The sequence below is a fragment of the Eucyclogobius newberryi genome, unplaced genomic scaffold (genome assembly GCF_026437365.1).
Source record: "Eucyclogobius newberryi isolate DKJ021-1_F unplaced genomic scaffold, fEucNew1.0.hap1 SCAF_17, whole genome shotgun sequence".
NCBI lineage: Eukaryota > Metazoa > Chordata > Actinopteri > Gobiiformes > Gobiidae > Eucyclogobius > Eucyclogobius newberryi.
This window is the reverse complement of record NW_027315801.1, coordinates 8346977-8370102: the sequence shown is the minus strand read 5'-3', so window position 1 is coordinate 8370102 and position 23126 is coordinate 8346977. Positions and strand designations below refer to the sequence as shown.

General features: G+C 39.2%; 1 protein-coding gene across 1 annotated transcript in view; it reads left to right on the top strand.

Annotated features, from left to right (window-relative positions):
- Positions 1–23126, top strand: part of espn (espin) — a 41395-nt gene that overhangs the window by 4360 nt on the left and 13909 nt on the right. The window contains 9 exon segments of the mRNA XM_072448911.1: positions 5286–5472; positions 6034–6216; positions 6296–6427; positions 8289–8541; positions 9616–9778; positions 9780–9912; positions 14786–14941; positions 20630–20864; positions 22553–22606. Of these exon segments, the coding sequence (XP_072305012.1) occupies positions 5286–5472; positions 6034–6216; positions 6296–6427; positions 8289–8541; positions 9616–9778; positions 9780–9912; positions 14786–14941; positions 20630–20864; positions 22553–22606 (1496 nt within the window).

Below are 23126 nucleotides of genomic sequence, written 5' to 3'. Positions count from 1 at the left end.
TTGCTGATAACATGGGGCCCATTCACTGTTCCCTTTAGCTCCGCCCTCTGCTTCTGTTTACCTCCGTCTCCACAGCAACGCTCAGTAGCGCCAACTGCAGATAAGACAATGAGAAAAACAAACCTATTTGATTGGAGCGCTGCCTGGCTATTGTTTTAATGGGACTGTGTAGCGGAAAGATAGCATTATATATCCTATTATATATTGTATTATAATGTACAAATGATACACATGCATTATTGATAACAGGGATAAACTGTTTAATCACGTGGGCCGACAAACATTTGACAGTAATAAAGTTTTAGTATCATCTCAACAGGCATTGTAGTTATTGGCACATATCCACAAACTATCAATATAAGATTTAATTAAAGGTGTAGCAATTGCCTGCAAAGTACAACAAACATATGCTCGTTTCCTTCCGTTCTTACATGACATAGACTGTACTGTCAAAAGATGCCCTGAGAAGTAACTGTACACAAGTGATATGAACAGATTGCAGTATATTCAGTGGTTTATTAGATTATTTTTGACTAAATGTTGCTTAAAAGCACAGTACGTAACTTTTTTCTGGCTTTATTGCACTAAAAATGTATAAAAACCTTTATCCGTACTGTGATTGTGCTTGCCTCTCCACAAACCTGATTCATACTTGGCCTGGAGGAACCTCCATGGAATGTTCCTTTGGCTATAAAATTACACAATATGGTATGAAATGTATCCATCTCCATGGAGAATGTTCTGAATTATGGTCTTAACTTTATATTTCCATTAAATCCTGCAGGTGATGTTCCACCTCCAGAAAGTTTCATACTGTGCCTTTAACAGTTGGTCAGACTAAGTTTCAAATTAAGCCTTGAGATTACATTTGAACATCAATATATACAATTTCATAGTTATTATGTCCTCTAGCTGTGTTTCTAAAACTAGGGCACGTGCACCACTGGTGGTAATTGCCCTCTGCAGTTTGAGTATTTATAAACCAATCAGACCCACATCTAAAGTCTGCGTGACTGTCAATGCTTACAAATGTTCTAATGTTAATAGATTCAATTATTTTGTTCAGCAAATGGAATAGCAAACACGTCTCTTTGTTGCACGTTAATAATGTCTGTTAGCTGAGTGAGACAAGTTTAAATTTATGGTGCCCATTAGCCTTGAGTCAAATCCATCAGGCTGGTGTGCTGCGTGCTCGCGATAACCACAGAATACAAAGAGCTGAATGAAGGAGAGAAAGGCCTCAGACTGCTTCTGTGACCGCTCAGGACAGATGAACATGTTGGCCTTTAGCGTAAAGCCCTCACATAGTGACAAGAGACCACTATCAAGGCGTCTCCAGAAAGTTGGGATGTCAAGATAGGTGGGATAGTTATAGTTGGCCTTTCAGAGGTCACCGTGTGATTGCAAAACCTAAAAAATAAGCAGTAATAAGAGAAATAGATAACAAAATAAGTAATGTAATAAGTGCTCTGATAATACATGTTGAATATAGAAACTAATTTATGTCACTGACACAATAACCATAAAGAAGCGTTGTCCCAAAAAATTATTCTAAATGTAAAATTTTGTTGAGCTTCAACTGGTAAACAGCAGAATGAAACACTAGTTTGTTGTTATTTATTCATCAGTCTACAGCTCACATCTTATTGTAGTACTGAAAAATAGTCCACCGCTAGGTCAAAGAAAAAGGAACCATGATAAATATTGAGCTCTAAATATTACTCTAGCATCCATCATTTGTTGAATGATAAGTCGATATACTGTAGTAATGATAATAAGTCATTTAAATTCAATCCATCCTTTAAATATGTAAACCAAAATGTCAATCGTTCTTTTATCTGGTTGTTTATGTCACATTAAATTTTACAATTGAATTCATAAAGTTTGGACCATGAAGCAAGTCACATGTTAATAATGTTAATCTATTTGACAGTTTGAATAGAAATGAATTATGTTATGTCTTTGTGTTTTGGTCATATAGTGTCAATAGTCATGAAAAACTGTAACAACAAACAAACAATAACACTAAAATGTGATATTGTGACATTCCTGCTCTCCTCAAACAAAAATTTCGCAATATGCAAAAATATAAGCTGAATACTACCATAAAACAACATTAAGAAATACATTTGAAAAACATAAATCTGTCTTATACAGTTTTTCTTTACTACAGTTTGTAAAGTAGAGAAAAGCAATGTGTGTTTCTCAGGACTCCAGGGGCCAGGATGTTGGTAATCTCCTTAATAACTACATACTTGGTACAGGTCTGGTACAAAGAGGTTTAGTGTTAAAATGTGTGCCATTTAAAGTGTTCCTGCACAAATGAATGACTGTGTTATCATGAAGGAATTACCACCTTTATATCAGGCACAAATATTTATAAGGTGTATATATCTTATGAGTCTCATCTATGCATTACTAAGGGTCCTATATTGGTCTAACAATCTATATATGCAAACGTCTTAATTCATTAGGAGTTGTTAGTGCGTCATTACATTCACTTTTCATGTAATCGAGCCTTTGTTACTGTGTACGTAGCTAAATTATTCTGCAAGACTAAAATTAAACTATATAGTGTTCATTATCTGATGCATTTTAGAGAGCTGACACAGCATCCACAATACAATACTTATCTCTCTGAGTGTGATACAATGTCCTGAAACATGCATAGAACGGGTGTTAAAAGCTGACTAAAATTATGTTTGCATTATGTACAGTAACAAAATGTATTGGAATGTCATGCTCAATATGACTTTAAGATCAGGAGACAGTCGCCCTATGAATGAGTTACTATTTAGTTACTATTTCAGCTCCTTAAGATTCAAGGTTGTAAATAGTGCGGCATGTGCAGAATGTAAACCCAGCTTACACTAATGAAGAGTGAAGAGTGTAAAAGTCATCAAAAGCTTGTAGTTTACTCTTTGTATAGTATTGTTTTCAAAAGCTAAATGTATTTTACTGCAATCAAAATAATATATTCCATCCGCCATTGATAAAACCCACAAGACACTATTTTCATTCATAATATCTGTTGAAGATGGTGGCAAAAATATAAATACATGAGCACATTTTCTCTCTATAAAGGTAAACATAGCAGATCCAGCCGGTTAATAATGCAGAACTTATTTAGTATATAATGAAGATGTGTTGTTTAAAAGTACCACAATACACATCTCGATACACGTACTGTCGGAGTGTTGATTGGCGGTGCTGTTCGCTTGCTCTTTGGTCACACAAGGCCAGGTTCTTTATGTAGCTGATGTAATGTGCACCTGATCCGCAGAGGCAGCACTTACACTGCTCAGGTCTCTTCACTCTGAGAGGCCCCACAATAGTGCTCCGTAGTCACATTCAATGCATCCAACTTAAACAATGTTTGTGGTGAGGATATCCTCCAAGACCCCTCAGTGCAGGTCAACTTCATCCCGCTTTTGTTACTGCCATTAATAATGTACCTGCCTGTGCCCACTTCCTGATTAAACCATTGCAAATGGCTTTCCTTGTATTGTGAAATATTTAGCATGTGTTTTACATTCCTCCATGATCCTGTTTAAGGACCCTGTTAAGTTAACGAAACACAATCAATAGTGTGCACATTTTGATGTCTAGAGATGGGCAATATAAATAATATTTTTTGTTTATTTTTTTACACATGGATTTGAACATTGAGTAAATTGTTTATAGTAAAAATGCTACAAAAATAACTGATTAAAAAGAAAAAAGAAAAAAAGCGAGGATCAAACAAGGATATAATGTGATATTTCTGCACTTTTATGATTCATTTGGGTGACATTTCACATTTGACGGATAAGTAAATCTCATCTAATAGCTTAAAGACACGTTTGAACATGTTTCTGTTGGATTGACATACTAGCATCTGACTATTGTTATCTGGATACTTCAAAAATATAATATTGAGATATTATTTTTGTCAATATCGCCCAGCCCTGGCTTTGTCCTTATTATCTCTCAGATTTCTGTCTGAATCTGTATTTATATGCCAATTGATTCTTCATCTCTTTATTTCAATACTCAGTATGACTTTGTATATTATGAAGTATGTATGTTTCTAGAATATATGTTTTGTTAGTATTGTTATCATTTCTTTTTGTGGCCTGACCATCCCTTCAATCTGTGCCAGTTTCCCTGTTACATGTTCTACAGGACGAACCGTGTCCATCTAGATGTAGTTTGCATAAACTCTGAGTTTAGGGAATCACATCGGCCAATGTTTTGCATAGCTGGGATAATTAAAGTACATATCTTGCCTTTCATCCTCATACGATGAAGCCAATATTTATTTTCTGAAATAATAGAGGACAAATAAAGTAATGTTTGTCTAAAAAGCTTATTCATATCCACTTAAGCCCTGCCTCATTTGTCGCGCCGCTTCTGCGCCTCCTTCACCACCAGGAAAAGTGTCCCTAAGCCTGCCCAAGGCTAATCCTCTTTACAAACTCACTGCTCGTTTGTCGGTGTCCAAATAAAGCTTTACCTTATGGGATTTATCTGCAGGATACTTGTTCACTTCCTGACCTCCAACTGTGATGAAGCTGATTTGGAACTAGACAACACACAGACACAAACAACAGCAAGCGCAGGGAAATGTAAACATCACGTAATCGATGTGCAAAGTACCTTCTGACGGTATCTTTGAAACGTGTTGCAGTTACAGACGATAACTATGATTCATTTTGTGAAATATACTGGGTCTGTATGTGTTTTTACAACTAAACAGTGCATTCAACTTAACCTAAACTAACACTGGAGAGGCTGAAGATCTCTTACCACTTACAACCAGGAGCGTGCTTTGCATTTGATTTAAATTTTCTCATGTAATTTGAAACCAAAGCTCCTGCAGGTTTCTCTTACGAAAGCTGCTTTTGGACTCAAGACTATACACCCAAGTGAGATGAGCATGAAAGAGGACCTTTTACAAGACTAAATATGTTGAAAGGTGGTAATCCTAAATATAAAGTGTTATTTTGTCCGGCTGTTTCGGTCACATTAACCTTTATTAACACTAACCTAACTTTATAATTCAGAAAGTTTGATTTCATAAAGCTGCTCATATAGAGGAGATCTATTGGACAATGGGAATGAAAGGAAATTAAGGATTTCACTGTTGTTTGGTCATTGTGTCAGTAAATGTTAATGATTGTAAAGTCATGATCACACCATCAGATGACTAAAAATATGTAAATGTGTAGACTATAATGTTTACTAGGAAACAGTGATGATTAAGTGTGTAATATGTTCTTAATTGGTTTGAATTGTCCTTCTAGTGTTGTCAACGTGCAAACTAAAAATGGTGCCACACCGCTCTACCTGGCCTGTCAGGAGGGTCATCTGGAGGTCGTCCAGTTCCTGGTGAAGGATTGTGGGGCAGATCCAAGCATTAGGGCCAATGACGGGATGACGCCTCTACACGCTGCTGCTCAGATGGGCCACAACACTGTCATCGTCTGGCTGGTATATTCTACTAAAATCATTAAGAGGAATGGGACAGGATAATGCAAATTAGGGAATAAAAAAAAAACAAAAAAAAACATCTTTGATACCAAGTTTATATGCCAATATTCCTAATATGGATATGCATATATTATCACGATATTATCACAATTGAAGAGGCAAAATTATATAAATTATACTTTTTTCTTTTAAATGACCGTAACAAGCATTTGATGTGAATCTTTAGTGTCATATTTCATGTAATTAAGATATAAAAGTGCTTAATGTTATTTCTTCTTTAATTCTTCTTCTTTTGGCAAAGGATCTTATAATTTTATATATTGCGACAGAGCTCGATGTAATTGTGAGACTTTAGATGAGTCAATATCACAATATTTTGTTTTTTGTTACATTCCTAATTTCTATAAACCTGTGGTAAGACAAATATCCAAAGAGGATTTCCTCCTCGGATATTTGTTTTGTTGAACCAGGACATTTCATATTCATGGCAAGCTCCATTATCCGACAATATTGATCCAACCACACCTCCAAATCCATCTTTCCTTTCTCCCTCTGTCTCAGGTGAGTTTTACAGAAATCAGCCTGTCGGACAAAGACGGAGACGGAGCCACAGCCATGCATTTTGCTGCGAGTCGTGGCCATGCTAAAGTGCTGAGCTGGCTGCTGCTGCACGGAGGGGAGATCGTCACTGATAACTGGGGAGGGAGTCCGCTACACGACGCCGCGGAGAACGGTGAACTGGAGGTGTGTTCGAATGTTCCGTCGTGACTTTAAACGCTTGAACTTGTCTAATGAATATCCATCACATTCCCTCTGTGCTCAGTGCTGTCAGGTCCTTGTGGTGAACGGGGTGGACCTCGGGATCAGGGACCAAGATGGCTTCACTGCAGCAGATCTGGCCGAGTACAATGGTCATCCCCAGTGTGCCAAATATCTACGCACTGTGGAGAACATGGTGAACCACACGCTGCTGTTTACCTCGCTCAGTGTCGGGCTAGTCTGAGGCAAAACACCATGACAAAAAGTTCATCCTCGTCATTTACGTATAATTTCCGATCTCAAATGTGTATTTCCAGGGACTCGTGCATGTTTTAGTAATCGTTCGTCTCCTGCATTCAAGACATTTCCCCTCACACCTTACACCACTGTGCTTTACTTACTTCGTTCTCTGATTTATTTATCTTTTTCTTAAAAGGAAATACATTCCAGCAGCACGGTGTAAGCGTTTTGGCACAAATTTAGAAAAACAGTCCACAATAGAATAATGCCCACTATAATCTGCAGCTCTCGATGGCTAAAGGAACAGGCCAAAACCAGCGTTACAGTTCTCAACCAGAAGTTACCGACTTATCTTCTACCAAAATCAGGATGGCGACCAAAATACAAAATATGGGCCATAGATTATGACTGTATAGCAGAAAAAAACCTTACATATCTTTGTTAATGAAGAGTAAATGATAAGTGTCTTGGTAATAGGTTTACTGCTACATATACATCACATAAATGTATGTACATATATTGCATAAACATTGACACAGAGTTAAGATAAGTGACCTTTATTTGTCCCACAATGGGGAAATTCCATGTTGCAACACATATTAGGCACAGAAGTATAATAATAAAAACAGATAACTTAGAAATAACTCTTATATTCTTAATGATAATAACTCTCAACCCATCCAGGAGAGTGCTAGGAATGATTGATCACAATTAACTGAAATAAAAGCACATAGGACATCTTTTTCTCTTGGCTAATTAAAGAGCTGTTAGTCTGGTTGAACTGTCTCCCACGGCCTCAGTCCCCCAGTGGCCAAAAGAATAATAAGTTCTCCACATTTGGCCTTGCTGTGCTCCTGCCCAGAGGGACTCCTGCCAAGAGTGTTAGGCTGTGGGAAAAGCAGGGGTCCCCCAAGCCGCCCCTGTGAGAACCTTCATTAGTGTGTGCAGTAATTATCTCTAATACAACTCCTGTCAAGACAGAGAAACACATTTGACTTAAGATAAACTCCAATGCATTTATATATAAACTCTCTCATCTTTTCTCACGATCAGAAATTGCCATTAGCCCTCATACTGCAGAATTCCAAAGCTTAACGTACTTTGCACAGTGACAAAAGCCTCTCTTTGCACCATTAGTTCTCTCTACCGCTCTGCTCCGCGGTGAAATGATAAAACATGGTTTAAAATAGCGTCATACCCAGTCATACAGTTCAGTGTTGTTTCAGTGTTTTTGTAGAGCTCCTCGATGTTTTAAAAGCATGTTACCTTTAGTTCACCCCTTAAAGGAGACAGATTAGGCTTTTTTCAGGTACTTGGTATTGAACTACAACATAAGTAGATCTTAATTTTACATTTTGTTCATCGCTAACCGTAATTATTATTGATCTAAAATGGCAGAACTGCAGAAATGATGAGCCTCTTCTTAGTGACATGTCACCGTAACAAGCAGATTGTTTTCATTTTTAAGTGTCTATGTGACATTTTAGAACCCTATATGTATAATTTGAGTCTTAGTTTTTCAATCAACAACAATTGCAACTAAGTACAGGGATATGGGGGGGGCTCAGTGGTAGGTGAAAACAGGATTTTTTTCTGAGCACTTAAATGTCAGTTGCAGGACAAACGAGGATTACTCAAACATAATCAAAATACAACTTTGAGTAAACTAATGATGAAAAAACACTGTTGTAACAAGATTAAAAGCTCATTAAAGTTGATTTGATATAGTATGTCCCCACTAAGTGTATTTGCGTACAACTGAAACAGATTTTACAGTGGGACAAGAAAGAAAATAACTAACTGTACCCCCCTCTCAGAGTGTGGAGCACCGCGTCTTGTCACGTGACCCGTCCACAGAGCTGGAGTACAAGCAGCCGGACTCGGGCCTCTCGTCTCCAAACACCACGATGCCCCCGGCGACTCAGCCCGCACACTTCAACATGGGCTCTCCCGCCAGTTCCCTGTCCAACTACGACTCGGCCAACTCCAGCCAGTCCAGCACCGGAGAGAAGAGGAGCAGCATCGCCAACGCTCAGGGGCCTCAGGGGCACGACACGGCCACAAGCACAGGTACACTGTCTAAAAGCTGAAAAACACAAGATGTTTAGCATAAAAGCTTCGAGACAAGTGCACATCTGGATTTACAGTCGCTAAATGACAAATATAATATAAGACATAACTTTATTTGTATGTTTGTTTATTTGACAGGGACAAAATACTAGTTTTAATTTTTGTTCCTGGGGAAATTATCTCTCTATAAACATTGATTAAACCAGAAAAGATCTAACTACAGCAGTGAAATCAGAAAATGCATTAAAATCTTCAATAGCGATACAATAACAGAAAAAGTAAAACTAACTATTGTCTATTTTAGAAAGTTTACTAGTAACTTTTTAACCAGGACAAGGAGAATTTAGCAGATTAATGTTGACTGTTTTGATATGAACCGTGTGTTTTTTGTTGAAAGATTTTTTTGAAAGTTTTTTTTGTTGAAAGGGCAGCTCACTGATATGTCCAACTCCTGGTCACTCACACATAGTGAAGAAATGTTCCTGTCAAGATAGTTTCTAAGTGCAAGTAGTAAGAATGAGGATGTATACTGTACGTGCAATCATAATTTTACCTTAACAAAATAACTAGTGTGAAGAATATGAGTGATCAAAAGGGAGACAAATGTCCATTAGCATCCTAAAGTTGGGCTTTTCATGTTTTTAAGTAAAAAGCTTTGTGTGATCATCATATATTTGCCTTTCTATGGTAATGTAGTCGTTTGTGGTTTTCTTAAAGCTCTGACATTTGAATACTGAACACATTTAAGTTTTAAACCAGTGCTGCTCCCTAGTGGTCTAAATATATCTGGTTTTCGGCTGAGATGCAGTGTACCAAACCTCTGACTCTTTGATTGTTTTATTTTGAGATCGTCTCCTTCTATTTCGGTGTTAGAGTTTGTTTATAATACTGATGTTGTGATAGAATTTAGGATTAGCATGCAATGTTCTCTCCTGCCTTGTCAATCTTTAATACATCTAAACCTGTGCAATAGCAGTAAGAAGGCTTGCATTAAAATAGGTTAAACGTCTTCTTTTTAGAGTAAGTAACAAACGTTTTATGTACATATTATTCATGTTTGCGCTGTCATTTCAGGTGCAAACGAGTCCACCATCTCGGACATGCAGGCCTATATGGACATGCTGAACCCTGACGTTAAGGCCGACTCCAACGAGAAGACGGAAACTCAAAACCCGCCTCCCCCTTCTCCACCCCCGCCTCCTCCTCCGCCCGCCTACCCGCCTCCCCCTCCTCCCCCCGCCCCCCCCCATGGCGCCGCCTCCCCCCAGCTACCCCGCCCCGCAAGCGCCGCCCCAGGAGCAAACTTCGGCCGAGTACCTCAAGGTCAAAAGCAACTTGAGGCACGTCGAAAGCAACTCTGGCAAGAAACAGGTGAGAACGACGAACGAGGGATTACACCGACTAATTTAATGTTAATATGTTTCAAATCTGTTGTTATGTAATGGTAAAGAAAGTACAAAGTGGGCAATATATTGTCTCCAATATAAAGTCAACATACGTGCAGTGTTGGGAAGGGAAGACTACTTTACTTGCATTGAAATGTATTTGTTTTAGTGATATATTCCGTGACATGGTCCAGTTGGAGTTCTATATTCTGAATATTTAGGGTGCACTCACTAAACACTTTTGATTTGAATCAGGAGTCTGTTTTAACACGCAATCGAACTCTGATCCGAACCAAAGAAGCAAACTCTGGTCCAGTTGGAACGGTCGGTCTCGGTTCGATTGATTCAAACTCTGGCGCCATTCGTCCGGATTGTGAACGAACCAGCGAGCGGAACAAAACCAGGAAGTGACCACGAAGTGAGCCACGCTGAGACCCACGTGAGGCTCAGGATCAAAACAAACTCCTGTGTGAGATCGATAACGGGACAGATAACACAGAGAAACACGTGAAAGTAACAGGAGCAGGTCAATGTCTGGTTTAATTATAAATACTGATGATCACGAACCAGACCAGCTCAGAGAAAGAGACGATGTTGACACTCCGTCCCCATCAAACTGAGTCCACTTTGTATTGTGAATGCGACGGAAGAATACGTTCACATTGAGTTGCAGTATATTATAGTGTAAAAACATCAACAAAGCAGTACAATTGTGTTACCTTTTGTCATTGCATTCATTTATCACAAACCAGAGAAGTAAAAATCCCACATACACACGCCACAAAACCATTTGATTCAATCTGTCTGCTAGAACATCAGAGGAAACTACAGAGACCATGATCCTTTGCTTCACCGCTAGAACAGTCTGTCCATGCGCTGGTCTCCTGGGTTTAATCAGCAGCTTTTTGCAATGTGCTCAGTCCAAGCGGCTACAAAGATGTTATTGTTTAAACGCCGCTAACGAACTCCTCATTAACGGACGGGCCTCGGGTCGGTGAACACAAAGATGGAGAGACGGTTTGGTAGTAATCACAGTAATTAACCCAGTTTTCAGATGCCTCATGAAGGACACGACACATCTGAGAAAGGGGAAAAACGCGCAGGCCAAAACAAGCTCTTTCATATGAGCTGACGAAGCTCGTTTACCAAAGACTTTGATTACGAATAAGTTGATCAACCTTAGAGATCACTTTCACCTCATGAAGTATTTACTCGTTTCTTTGCGCGTCTCAAAGAACAAGATACACATGACTGACCGTTAATAGAGCCATATCAGATCACAAGTTTCTAAATCATATGTAAGCAACAATGAGCGCTTGATGTGTTGACAACTTGTGCTTTAAAGTGCAGTTATGCATGTTTTACGATATCAGATTTTAATGTTACGATTATTGTGAGGAGAAACACCACGGTTTTGCAAATATTCTAGATTATTGCCTTCATGACAATACAACAGTCAAAGCCTTAATTTCCTTTATTTACAGTGTTTAATCATTCCCTATTCTTCACTTGCAAATGAAAAAGTAATTATATTGACACAACTGCATACTTAATACATAGATTGCTTTTTTGGAGAACAGAACTGAATAGAAAATAACTGAAATTACTGCCTACAAATCTCATGATTATTATTAAATATCACAACAGTGAAACTACTTGATACGACTGACACATTTTCACATGTTCAACACCATTAAAAAGATGGGCTGCAACTCATAAATGGCAGAATGAAACAGTAGTCATAGAAGTTACATAGAAGTTCTACTCTATAGCTTAAATCTCATCGTCCCCCAAGAGTCCTAAAATACATTGTTCCCTCTCATTTATTGAATGATAACTCAATATAGAAATGAAAGTAATATGGCCAGAGAGAGAGAGAGAGAGAGAGAGAGAGAGAGAGAGAGAGAGAGAGAGAGAGAGAGAGAGAGAGAGAGAGAGAGAGAGAGAGAGAGAGAGAGAGAGAGAGAGAGAGAGAGAGAGAGAGAGAGAGAGCCTCATAAGATACTGTTTATCGTTGTTTGTGGCACATGAGTTTGTTCAGGGGCCGTGTTTGCATTGCTTCTGTGTTCTATGCAAATTCAGGTTTTGTTGCACTGTTACTCGACCCGCACTGCTCGTGTCCGGGTGCCAGGCTGTCCCCCGGGTCTGTGTTTACGACCTGAGCACATGCTCCGGCAGTCGAGTCTCTTCCCTGCACCTCGTCAACTATTAAACGCACACACTAGGAGAACATCATAGAGTTTACTTAGCACAGATACACAATAAATACATACATTTTACGCATTTATTTTCTCATTTTGATGTAATTCCTGTTTTGTCTGAATCATAAAACCTCCTCTCTCTGCACATGTCTTGAATGTTCAGTTCAGAAAATGATTATTCAGATACGAAATTAGTACATGATTATTTCAGTCATCCATTAACTTGTTTCAGCCCTAATATTTTGTTCATGCAGTAGTATTCAGGTTATTTTGTGCATTTGTCAGAGCAGAAAAACATTTGAAGTGTACACAACCAAAACAAAATGCAAACTATGACTCCTACGACCTTTTCTGCAGTAGTTCCAGTGTGGAGGGAGAGGGAGAATAGTGTTGAGGGCCGTGCTTTGCATACAGGAGCAGAGGGCAGGGCCAGGGGGGAGGGGCCGTGTGTGGGCGGCGGTGACATCATTGTGCCTGTGCGGCCGATCAGAGGTAACCGATGAGGCCCGGGGTAAAGTGAGAGGGCAGGTAGAGTGACAGGTGTAGTGCTGCGCCGGCCGTGGATCTGATGACAGCTACTTTCTGTGGGACTCGGTGGCGTTTTGTGGATTAGCTGCCACTGAGAGTGCATGAGAAGATCCCCGCCGCCCAGGTAAGGGGCTCCGAACCACGATTAAAACACTGTCAAGATCAGAAACGTTTGTGTGACTTTGCAGAAATGTATCAGTGCACGTTTTAAACTCAGTAAATTCACATGGAGTCGGTGCATTTAGGTGTTTGCAGGGGACTTTGTGTGATTTTGCAGAAATGTATCAGTGCGATTTCGCTTGCAGGTGTTGTGGTTTTAAAATCAGAATTCAGGAGCATTAAACTGCAGGATGAGCACGTTTTAAACTCAGTAAATTCACATGGAGACGGTGCATTTAGGTGTTTGCAGAGGACTTTGTGTGACTCGTGTTTGGCTAATTGCGACCATTCAATGTGCGATTTTGTTTTAGTCCTGGTGTTTCTATTCATCATTTCTATTCATTGATAATATTGCATTTTTGAATGATTGTGATTGATTAGTGTCTTGCTTGTCATGGACGTGAAAGCCAAAACCACACGCAATTGTTACAAGTCGAGCCTCGGCCTGGCTTTAATGGCGCACACACAAGATGTTTGGACAGAAAACAAATACATGACAATGGCTTTATGATGAAAGATGGATCTATTTAATGTAGAGAAAAGCTGCGGTGCGCCGGTGTATTTGTCCAAGGGATGAGCGGGAGGGGGGGCGGCTGAAAAGCATTGTACGCTGTGAACATTGTTTGGTCCCCTTTCCAGAGGACGACAATCAAACCATCTGTGGCTGCGCTCATGTTACCCTTCTACCGGGACCGGAGGAGCATTTCTTTGACAGCGAACAAGAGTCAACACAAAACTATACACGGCTTATCCAAACCCTCAACATGACACACCTAAGCCAAGGTCAGGGGTCGGAGAGACTTTATTTCCTCCTGACGTTGGACACCTGGTTAACATTTCGTGAGGAAAACATGTAAATGAGGAAAAAAGGGACATTTAGGCGCATTTGAAAGGCAAAGTGGCTCTGAATCCAGCTATTGTTGTAAACGCCGAGCTTTTACATTTACCACGGGAAAATGTTTTAACGACTACTGAGTCGTAACTAAAATGTGACTAAATATGGCTGATGTCTGCTGTTTCCCCATGGGGTCAGTTGAGTTTAGGGATTACATTTCAAGTGCTAACTAAGGTGCTAATAAACATACTCGCTTTAGTGGTTATTGGATTAGAAGATATTTGTGTAATGTTTATGTAAATCAGTGTTGTGTTAGAAACATTTCCTGCAGATTTGAAAGATATTCAATAAGATACGAGAGATTGTTTTTAAACTCTTTTATACGGAAGAAAGTGGGGCCAAATAAATTATAAAAAATATCTCATTGCCATTGTTTTGACAAGCATTGCGATTGTGATTAGATTCGTGGTGTATGTTTTAATTGAAATCTGTTCATTATTCACATTGTAAACACTTCCAAGAGCTTTAACATTCAAGAGAAGACTGAAATATGAACGGGCAAATTAATACAAGATTCCCGTGCACTTCAGAACATGTTTGTAGCGGTCTAAAGTACAAGGTTAGCAGGATTTATACATTAGTGTAGCAGGATATTTTGTTGTTTGTTGATTCTGGTGTGTCTAGATCTTACTGCTGCATAAAGTGCAAATGGCAGTAGAGTGCACAGATTAAATAAAGAATGAGATTAGGCTGTACTCTAAATCATAAATCACAAAAAGCTAAACTCATTTAACAAGATGAGAACAAACGGTGTGAATATGTGGTCGCTTGGGATCCAGTTGCTTGACACATGGCGTGGAAAAGGAAAGTGTTTGACCCCAGAGTGAGGATGAAAGGGTCAACTTTACACTGGACACTCTTCATACTATATACTACACACATCTATTCCTGTTATTTTAAACAACAATGGAGGCCATGATGTATTGTTCAAATAAAGCGGATCAACTCAAGTCACGCAATGTGGAGAAGCTGCTGAATTGACCCACAAATGATCCATTGTCTTTGGTATTGGGAGATCTAAAGTTGTATAATTAGTCAAACTGGCATCCAAGAGTGTATTTTTGTTGTGTCCTTAGCTCACAGTTGGAGAAGGTCACGATAAATTTCGGCGTGTGGATTCAAACCGGAGATCGAGGAGCTTCAGCAAACAGCCCAGCACTGGGGACTATTACAAGAGTCTGGGCGACACGGCCGAGCCCCGTGGGAGCAGAGCGATGGCCCCCAATGAAGAGGTACTAATGTGATGAATATGATGCACTCAGATTATCTTTGCAATAGGAGAACATTCTAACTGCTATGCCATCGTGTCCCTCCCTGCGTCCGCCCTCACACAGCTTGGCACACAGATTAGCTCTCTATCCTATTAAATATTACAAGGCAGCAACATTACAAAGAAGCAGTTACACACATAGTTGAGTGAATATGGAGTGGTGTTGTCATGATACTGATATTTCAAATCTGATTTCGATTATAAGGAATATATTTGATTCTCAATACCAACTTTGATACCACGAAAATAATAAAATAGCTCTTTTTTAGGTAAAGGTTTTAGACACAAGACTGGCATTTTCAGCACTTTCTTTATGGTTCCGTGTAGTTCTGATAAAGCTCAAGATCCTTCTAAAACTGTTCTGGAAATGTCCAATTTTGCCCTTTTTTTAGTATCGGTACTTTCACAAATGAGTTTCGAAATGAGTTTTAGTATCATTTAGTATCTCATTTTCGATACCGTTGTATGGAGAAGTTTGACAACCCTAATATCGCTCTTTCAGTTTTAAAGTCACATATATAATAACTGCATCTTAGCAAATTAAATGTTATTCATTACATTTCTCTAGCTCCTTTTACTAAATGGCACGCTCAATATGAGGGTCACTGGTAATTACATTGGTCATTGAATATTTAAATGATGGATTAGCCTTGATATCTCTTCTACTCTTTGCTGTGTGTCCTTATAAGGTCCCTTTAAGATGTCTGTTTGGAGGTGTCATGTGTCTTTGCCTGCACTATTTGCCTATTCATGGATTTCAGCTTCTTGTTTATTGGTAATATTTCAGGTATTTTGCCCATTCAAAAGATATAATATTTAGATTTGAATTGTTAGCTGCTATTGGATTGGTGCTAAAAGTTTCATTTCATCCCTCTTAAAGCCAAAGTGTGCCTTTTGTCGCACGTCCCCAGGAAGTGACACAAAACCAGTCTGGGAATAGCTTCTGTGTTTCGCCTGATGCAAAGTACTGTCTGATTTACATGTCCTCTTCAGTGTTCATGCAGCTTCAGAAACTGCTCAGTCATTAGGGTGATAACAAGGCAGAAGAATCAAATTACTTCATTTATCTAAGAAATATAGAATAATTGGCGGCTTAGAGTCAACAAAAATGTTTAACTTATTAATGCAAAATAATGCTACTATTCTGTTTCATCAAAATAGTTGCAAATCATTTGGATAAAGCTAAAACTGTTAGGGAAAGGTCACAATTTGTCTTGTGATTATTTATTCATAACTTCAAATGTGTTCTAGTTTCAATACTAGTTGTAGTATCTAAGTACTTTTGACTACCCTAGTCCACAACTATCTCCACATTGAAAAATATTTCAATGTGTATTTATCCACAGAGGTTCATCATCTAGTACTTAGTGGGTATTACATAGTATCTCACGATACAATACTGATACTACGTATTGTGGCCCTGATAATGGGTTCACAATATGATTATGTTTAATACAGCCTTAATCAGCACTCAGCAGGTCAATCAGTTTGTGACTCAGCAATTTATAGGGAATTTATGTTCAAGATATATCAAGATATATCAAGATATTAGTATTTTGTATACAATATATTGATATTTAGATGATTTCGTGATAGATTTGAATATTGAGTGTATAGTTTATATTAAAAAAAATGCTACAAAAAGAACTAATTAAAAATTTAAACGAAAAAAGTTTATGTTGTAAACGTCCTTATGAGAATATAATTTTTTGCACTTTTTTGATTCATTTCTCATTTGTCTGATAATTAAACCTGAACAAATGCGTTTAAAGACATGTTTTAACAATTTTTTGCTGGATGGACATAATATTGTCTGCGTAGCATAATCAAGATCTATTGAGATATTAATTTAAATATTTACCCATGCGAGCTTGGATACTGGATTATATGCAATAATTATAATTCTTCTTGGACATTGAAAATAAAACTACAGCTTAAACTCTTTTACTCTTTATTTTTCCTGCAAGAAATTCCACTTGGATCATAAACTATGCTGAGTTAACTTAGCTGGGCATGTTGTTGTTTTGCTAATGTGCTGCTGACAAAGCTGCACCTTGAGTGGACAGTCTGTTTGTCCCAGCATCCTCGGGGACTTGTTCTTATCAGTGGGAGCATGTAAGGAGCGGGGGGGGCGGGGGGTTTGCATGGCGACGTGGGCCGTAATCCACATTGAGCCAATTAGGGCCGCAGTGGGGCCCGTGCTGGTCTAAGAGGCGTTCCGACAGATGCACCGGCTCATCAAGGGCCGCAGCGGCACGTGCCCGAGCGGGACCCATCTGGACATGCCCCCTCCGTCTTCCCCCTTAACTCCCCGGGGGGCAACAACCTAAGAGGGGCCCGCGATGGAGAGCACGCGCCCCAGGATAATAGAGTGGGCGGGGTGGGGGTGTAATGTCACGGCCCGTTAACTCGTTCCAGGCCGAGCTTTGGCACGCGCCGCGAGTGTGCCGGGCGCATGCGTCAAGGGAGGGGGGCGAGGGGCGATCGCTTACAACAGCAGATGGCCTCTTCCGCTTTTCCCCATTCAAAGATTCTCCCCAGAGATTAGGACATATTAGCCGTGTTATTAGTGACAGGGCAGAGGGTGTTTATGAGTTGATTAAAGGCGGCGTGAGGAAGGAGGCGGACACAAGGCGGCGACGCATCTGTCGCTGTGAATTCTTCCACAGAGCAACAGGCATCGCCCCCCGCATGCCTTCAACATGCCTTCAACATGTCTTCAACATGCCATTCAACATGTCTTCAACATGCCATTCAACATGCCATTCAACATGCCTTCAACATGCCTTCAACATGCCATTCAACATGCCTTCAACATGCCATTCAACATGCCTTCAACATGCCTTCAACATGCCATTCAACATGCCTTCAACATGCCGTCAACATGCCTTCAACATGCCGTCAACATGCCTTCAACATGCCTTCAACATGCAATTCAACATGCCTTCAACATGCCGTCAACATGCCATTCAACATGCCTTCAACATGCCATTCAACATGCCTTCAACATGCCTTCAACATGCCGTCAACATGCCTTCAACATGCCTTCAACATGCAATTCAACATGCCTTCAACATGCCATTCAACATGCCTTCAACATGCCATTCAACATGCCTTCAACATGCCGTCAACATGCCTTCAACATGCCTTCAACATGCCATTCAACATGTCTTCAACATGCCTTCAACATGCCTTCAACATGCCTTCAACATGCCTTCAACATGCCATTCAACATGCCTTCAACATGCCTTCAACATGCCATTCAACATGCCTTCAACATGCCATTCAACATGCCATTCAACATGCCATTCAACATGCCTTCAACATGCCTTCAACATGTCTTCAACATGCCTTAAACATGCCTTCAACATGCCTTCAACATGCCATTCAACATGCCATTCAACATGCCATTCAACATGCCTTCAACATGCCTTCAACATGCCTTCAACATGCCATTCAACATGCCATTCAACATGCCATTCAACATGCCTTCAACATGCCTTCAACATGCCTTCAACATGTCTTCAACATGCCTTCAACATGCCTTCAACATGCCTTCAACATGCCTTCAACATGCCATTCAACATGCCTTCAACATGCCATTGCCATTCAACATGTCTTCAACATGCCTTCAACATGCCATTCAACATGCCATTCAACATGCCTTCAACATGCCTTCAACATGCCTTCAACATGCCATTCAACATGCCATTCAACATGCCATTCAACATGCCTTCAATATGCCATTGCCATTCAACATGCCTTCAACATGCCATTCAACATGCCTTCAACATGCCTTCAACATGCCATTCAACATGCCTTCAATATGCCATTGCCATTCAACATGCCTTCAACATGCCATTCAACATGCCATTCAACATGCCATTCAACATGCCTTCAACATGCCTTCAACATGCCATTCAACATGCCTTCAATATGCCATTGCCATTCAACATGCCTTCAACATGCCATTCAACATGCCATTCAACATGCCTTCAACATGCCTTCAACATGCCTTCAACATGCCATTCAACATGCCTTCAACATGCCTTCAACATGCCATTCAACATGCCTTCAATATGCCATTGCCATTCAACATGCCTTCAACATGCCATTCAACATGCCATTCAACATGCCATTCAACATGCCTTCAACATGTCTTCAACATGCCTTCAACATGCCATTCAACAGGCCTTCAACATGCCATTCAACATGCCTTCAACATGCCTTCAACATGCCTTCAACATGCCATTCAACATGCCTTCAACATGCCTTCAACATGCCATTCAACATGCCTTCAACATGCCATTCAACATGCCTTCAACATGCCTTCAACATGCCATTCAACATGCCTTCAATATGCCATTGCCATTCAACATGCCTTCAACATGCCATTCAACATGCCATTCAACATGCCATTCAACATGCCTTCAACATGCCTTCAACATGCCTTCAACATGCCATTCAACATGCCATTCAACATGCCTTCAACATGCCTTCAACATGCCTTCACACACCAGAACTTTATGTGGCCAATAGAAGTGCAATGCAAGTGAATAAAAACATTACATATAGGTATGGGACAATATTGACTTATATTATCATGGCCAAAATAACTGATCAACAATAATAGTTAATGATAATTATTGAATTATAAATTGAATACCATGAATACGTTTCCTATTTAAACTATGTAACTACTGTACTTTGTTAAGAAGTGAAAACCACAATGATCTGGAAAAGCACATCATGCACACCAGCTTTTTTATAGTGTTATTATAGTGACGATTATCACGATTGTACAAAATGCACCACCTTTACGCTTTTTATCACGATAAATAATTGTTAAATGCTGCGTTATCACATGCATACTAGTATTATGAGCGATTATAAATCAGAACACCAATATTTTTTAATCTTGTCAGCATGAGAGTACATTTATTTAAAGCCCCACTGTGTAACATTTCTGATGGCAGTTCTCCTTAAAGATAGATACGTTAAAGCCATCCTTTGTAACAGGTGGTGTGTCTGCCACCAGGCCAAGTTATGAGTCAGGTCTGTGGAAAGGCAAAATACTAAAAACACCTGTTATTAAATACATGCTTTGTTTATTTTGGTTTATTTATTATGAGTGGACATAATGTTACACTTGGGGCATTAAGTGCAGTTTCTTACCTCACTGGTTTATACAATAATTTGCATATAATAATACAATACACTGCTATTTATTCTGTCCATTTCCTGCTCTGTTTGTGTGGTTGTGTACCAGTCACGTGTTGTGTACATAACAGTGTTGTAGCCTTATGTTTTTGCTAATTTGATTTAAATCTATTTTTATGAGTTATTCATCTTAATTTTTTATTGCATGTTTCTATTCTCCTGCTGTTGAACTGTGCATTGCAACCCTGGAATTTCCCCATTATGTGACAAATAAAGGTTTTCGTATCTTATATTTTGTTATGCTATGTCATCTTAACTTATAACAATTTGGCTTGGAATAAAGAAAGTAAATATATTTTTAAAACCACACATTTCTCAAAACATGATTAAACTTCTTTCAACTATTTGAATGAAATTAGATTTTTTTTAAAGGTGTGATTTCGGTAAGATTCTGTCTAATAGTGTAATAATCACGATATGTTCTGTGCAGGGCTCTGTGTTATTGGAGGAGGCCAGGGAAAGTCCCACCCCCATCACAGAGAATGGCCCGGCAGAGGAGACGGTGCCTGCTGCCCCCACTCCCCCTCCCCCTCTTCCGCTCCCGTCCAACAACACGGTACCGCCCCCTCCCCCACCTCCGCCCCTGCCCCAGAACACCCCAAAACAGAACAACACCGCGAACAGCACCCCGACACACCCGCGACGCCCATCCTCCTCATCAGGAAGTGAGTCACCCATTTTGTTTTAATGTATCGTTTTTATTATGTTTCTTTCTGATATGACTATGTTTTCATTTTATTGGAGCGCTTTGGTCACTGGTCACGAGGGCGGAAAGAATGAATTGACTATTCGTGACTTGTCAGCTACAGAAGTATATTGACAAAAACATATATCTCAATATTTATTTTAGTTACCGTCTTTAAACTTATTAGTTGAGGTTTAATTAGCAAACAAATGTACAATTTCTAAAATGAATCACAATTTTATACATACGTTTTAGTATAATTGATGTTGAAATCTTGCACACAACATTCATAATATAACATAACATAATGTAAGATATCAACATATTAATATATTGCCCTCCTCTAATCGACTATAAATTATTGTTATCCTTGTCTGGACTATACAGATTCAAAATGTGAATACGTAACAAAGTCAGTAACATAATTAAATCAAAATATCAAAAAAGAATAAACTATTTTGTATTTTAATCAATAACATACTTCACTTGTAAATATTCTCTATCTAGAAGCCGTCAGACGCCATAGTTCAACCTTTATTTGGTTGATAATGTATTTCAAAAGTCTCAATGTACAAAAATCTCTTGATTCCTCTGACTCCTCTTCGTCTCTTCTGTGCCGATGCTTCGTGCACATTTTCCTGCCTTGTCCCTCGAAAGCGCGTCTGTATTCTGGGATCAGGGTCATCTCCATGGGTAAAGATGAGTTCGGCCTGACCCCGGCTTCCTAAATAACTCATTACATTTGCATGAAGCAGATGCATTACTCAGAGCCTGGTTTAGTGTTCAGCCATTTCCTTGAGTGGCCCGATGCTACAGAGTGTTTCATGTGGACTCATCTGATATAAAAGACAAACACAATAAAATACATCTGTGTCAGACTCAGACCTGAAGCAGTTCAATCAGAGGCAAACGCGTTCATTAAACACCACTAGCCTTTAGGAAGGGCATCCGGCACAATGGAGCAAGTGTTCATGGCATTCAATAAAATTTTTTAATGAAAATAAATACATCATTAGATTAAGTGAATAATGAAATGGTTCCTAAACATTGAGTGCCTATTTATTCTTTCATTTTTGTCTGAGTTAAAGGCGCGCTACCTGTTTTTTACTGTCTTATGTACATGAAAAACAGAAGTTGTAAACAGTTTGCAGCCGTGTATTCCTCACTTACATAATGCATTTCTGAGCATTCAACTTATTCTCTGCGACGAGTTTATTAGCACTTTTCACAACTTTACTGCCACGATGAAGCTAACAATAAATAGCATGCAAACAGCACGTTTCCTGCTTCATGGAGAATAAATAAATGCACACAAAATAAGATGCAAAGAACTATCGCATTTTCAATCAGTTGCAAAAAAATAATAATGTATTGTCGCTTTAAGGTTGGGTGATAGTGGCAAAAATGAATAGTTTATCTTAATATTTGACTGTGATTTGTTGAGATGACAAGCTACAGCAGTCCATCAGAATGGTGTAAATGTGTTGTTTGAGGCCCATCGCTACATAAAAAGTGAATGAAATGTTACTTTATAACTATCCCCCAAACAACAACTGCAATTTGTATGATTTTTTTGACAAATCTCCCACCTTTATAGTCTTAGTGATGCTGTCTGTCTGTCTGTCCTGTTCTCCTTGTACTTTTGTCACCCTCACTTGTGCTGTGGAGATGTGGACATTTCCCCCTCTCTGTCAGAGGAGGAAAAGCCCAGACAGAAGAAGAGTGAGTACAAGCAAAGGTGTAGTTTTACTTGTATACATATGTGTAAAGTATGTATACCAAGAGACTAGAGGTAGAGGCTACTAGTGGCCATAAGCGCTCGTGTTGGTGCTTATGAATTATGCAATGTCGTTAAATCTGTACTAGAAAGAGAAAAGACACAGTTCGACGAGGTTTTTCCTCAACGCATATTATCTGAAGTGTAACGTAAAGGGTTTTGTCATCATTAAAATCAGCAGGAAATGTTCTTTGATACAAAACATCCTGTCTCGCTGTGGAGTTCAATGAATATGAAACGTGCTAACTCTGTAGTTTAGACCTCAAGGCGTGGCCAGTTTATTTGTAGAGCACATTTCATACACAAGGCATCACACGACAGGGTTAAGTGCATTCAAATCACAAAGAAATTACAGAAGTGACAAAACAGTTTAAGACATGAAAGAAAAGAGTGCAAAGAAAATCCTTTCAGTCACCTCTAAAAAAACATGAAATTGCATTGAATTCTTGTATTAGTAACCTTTTA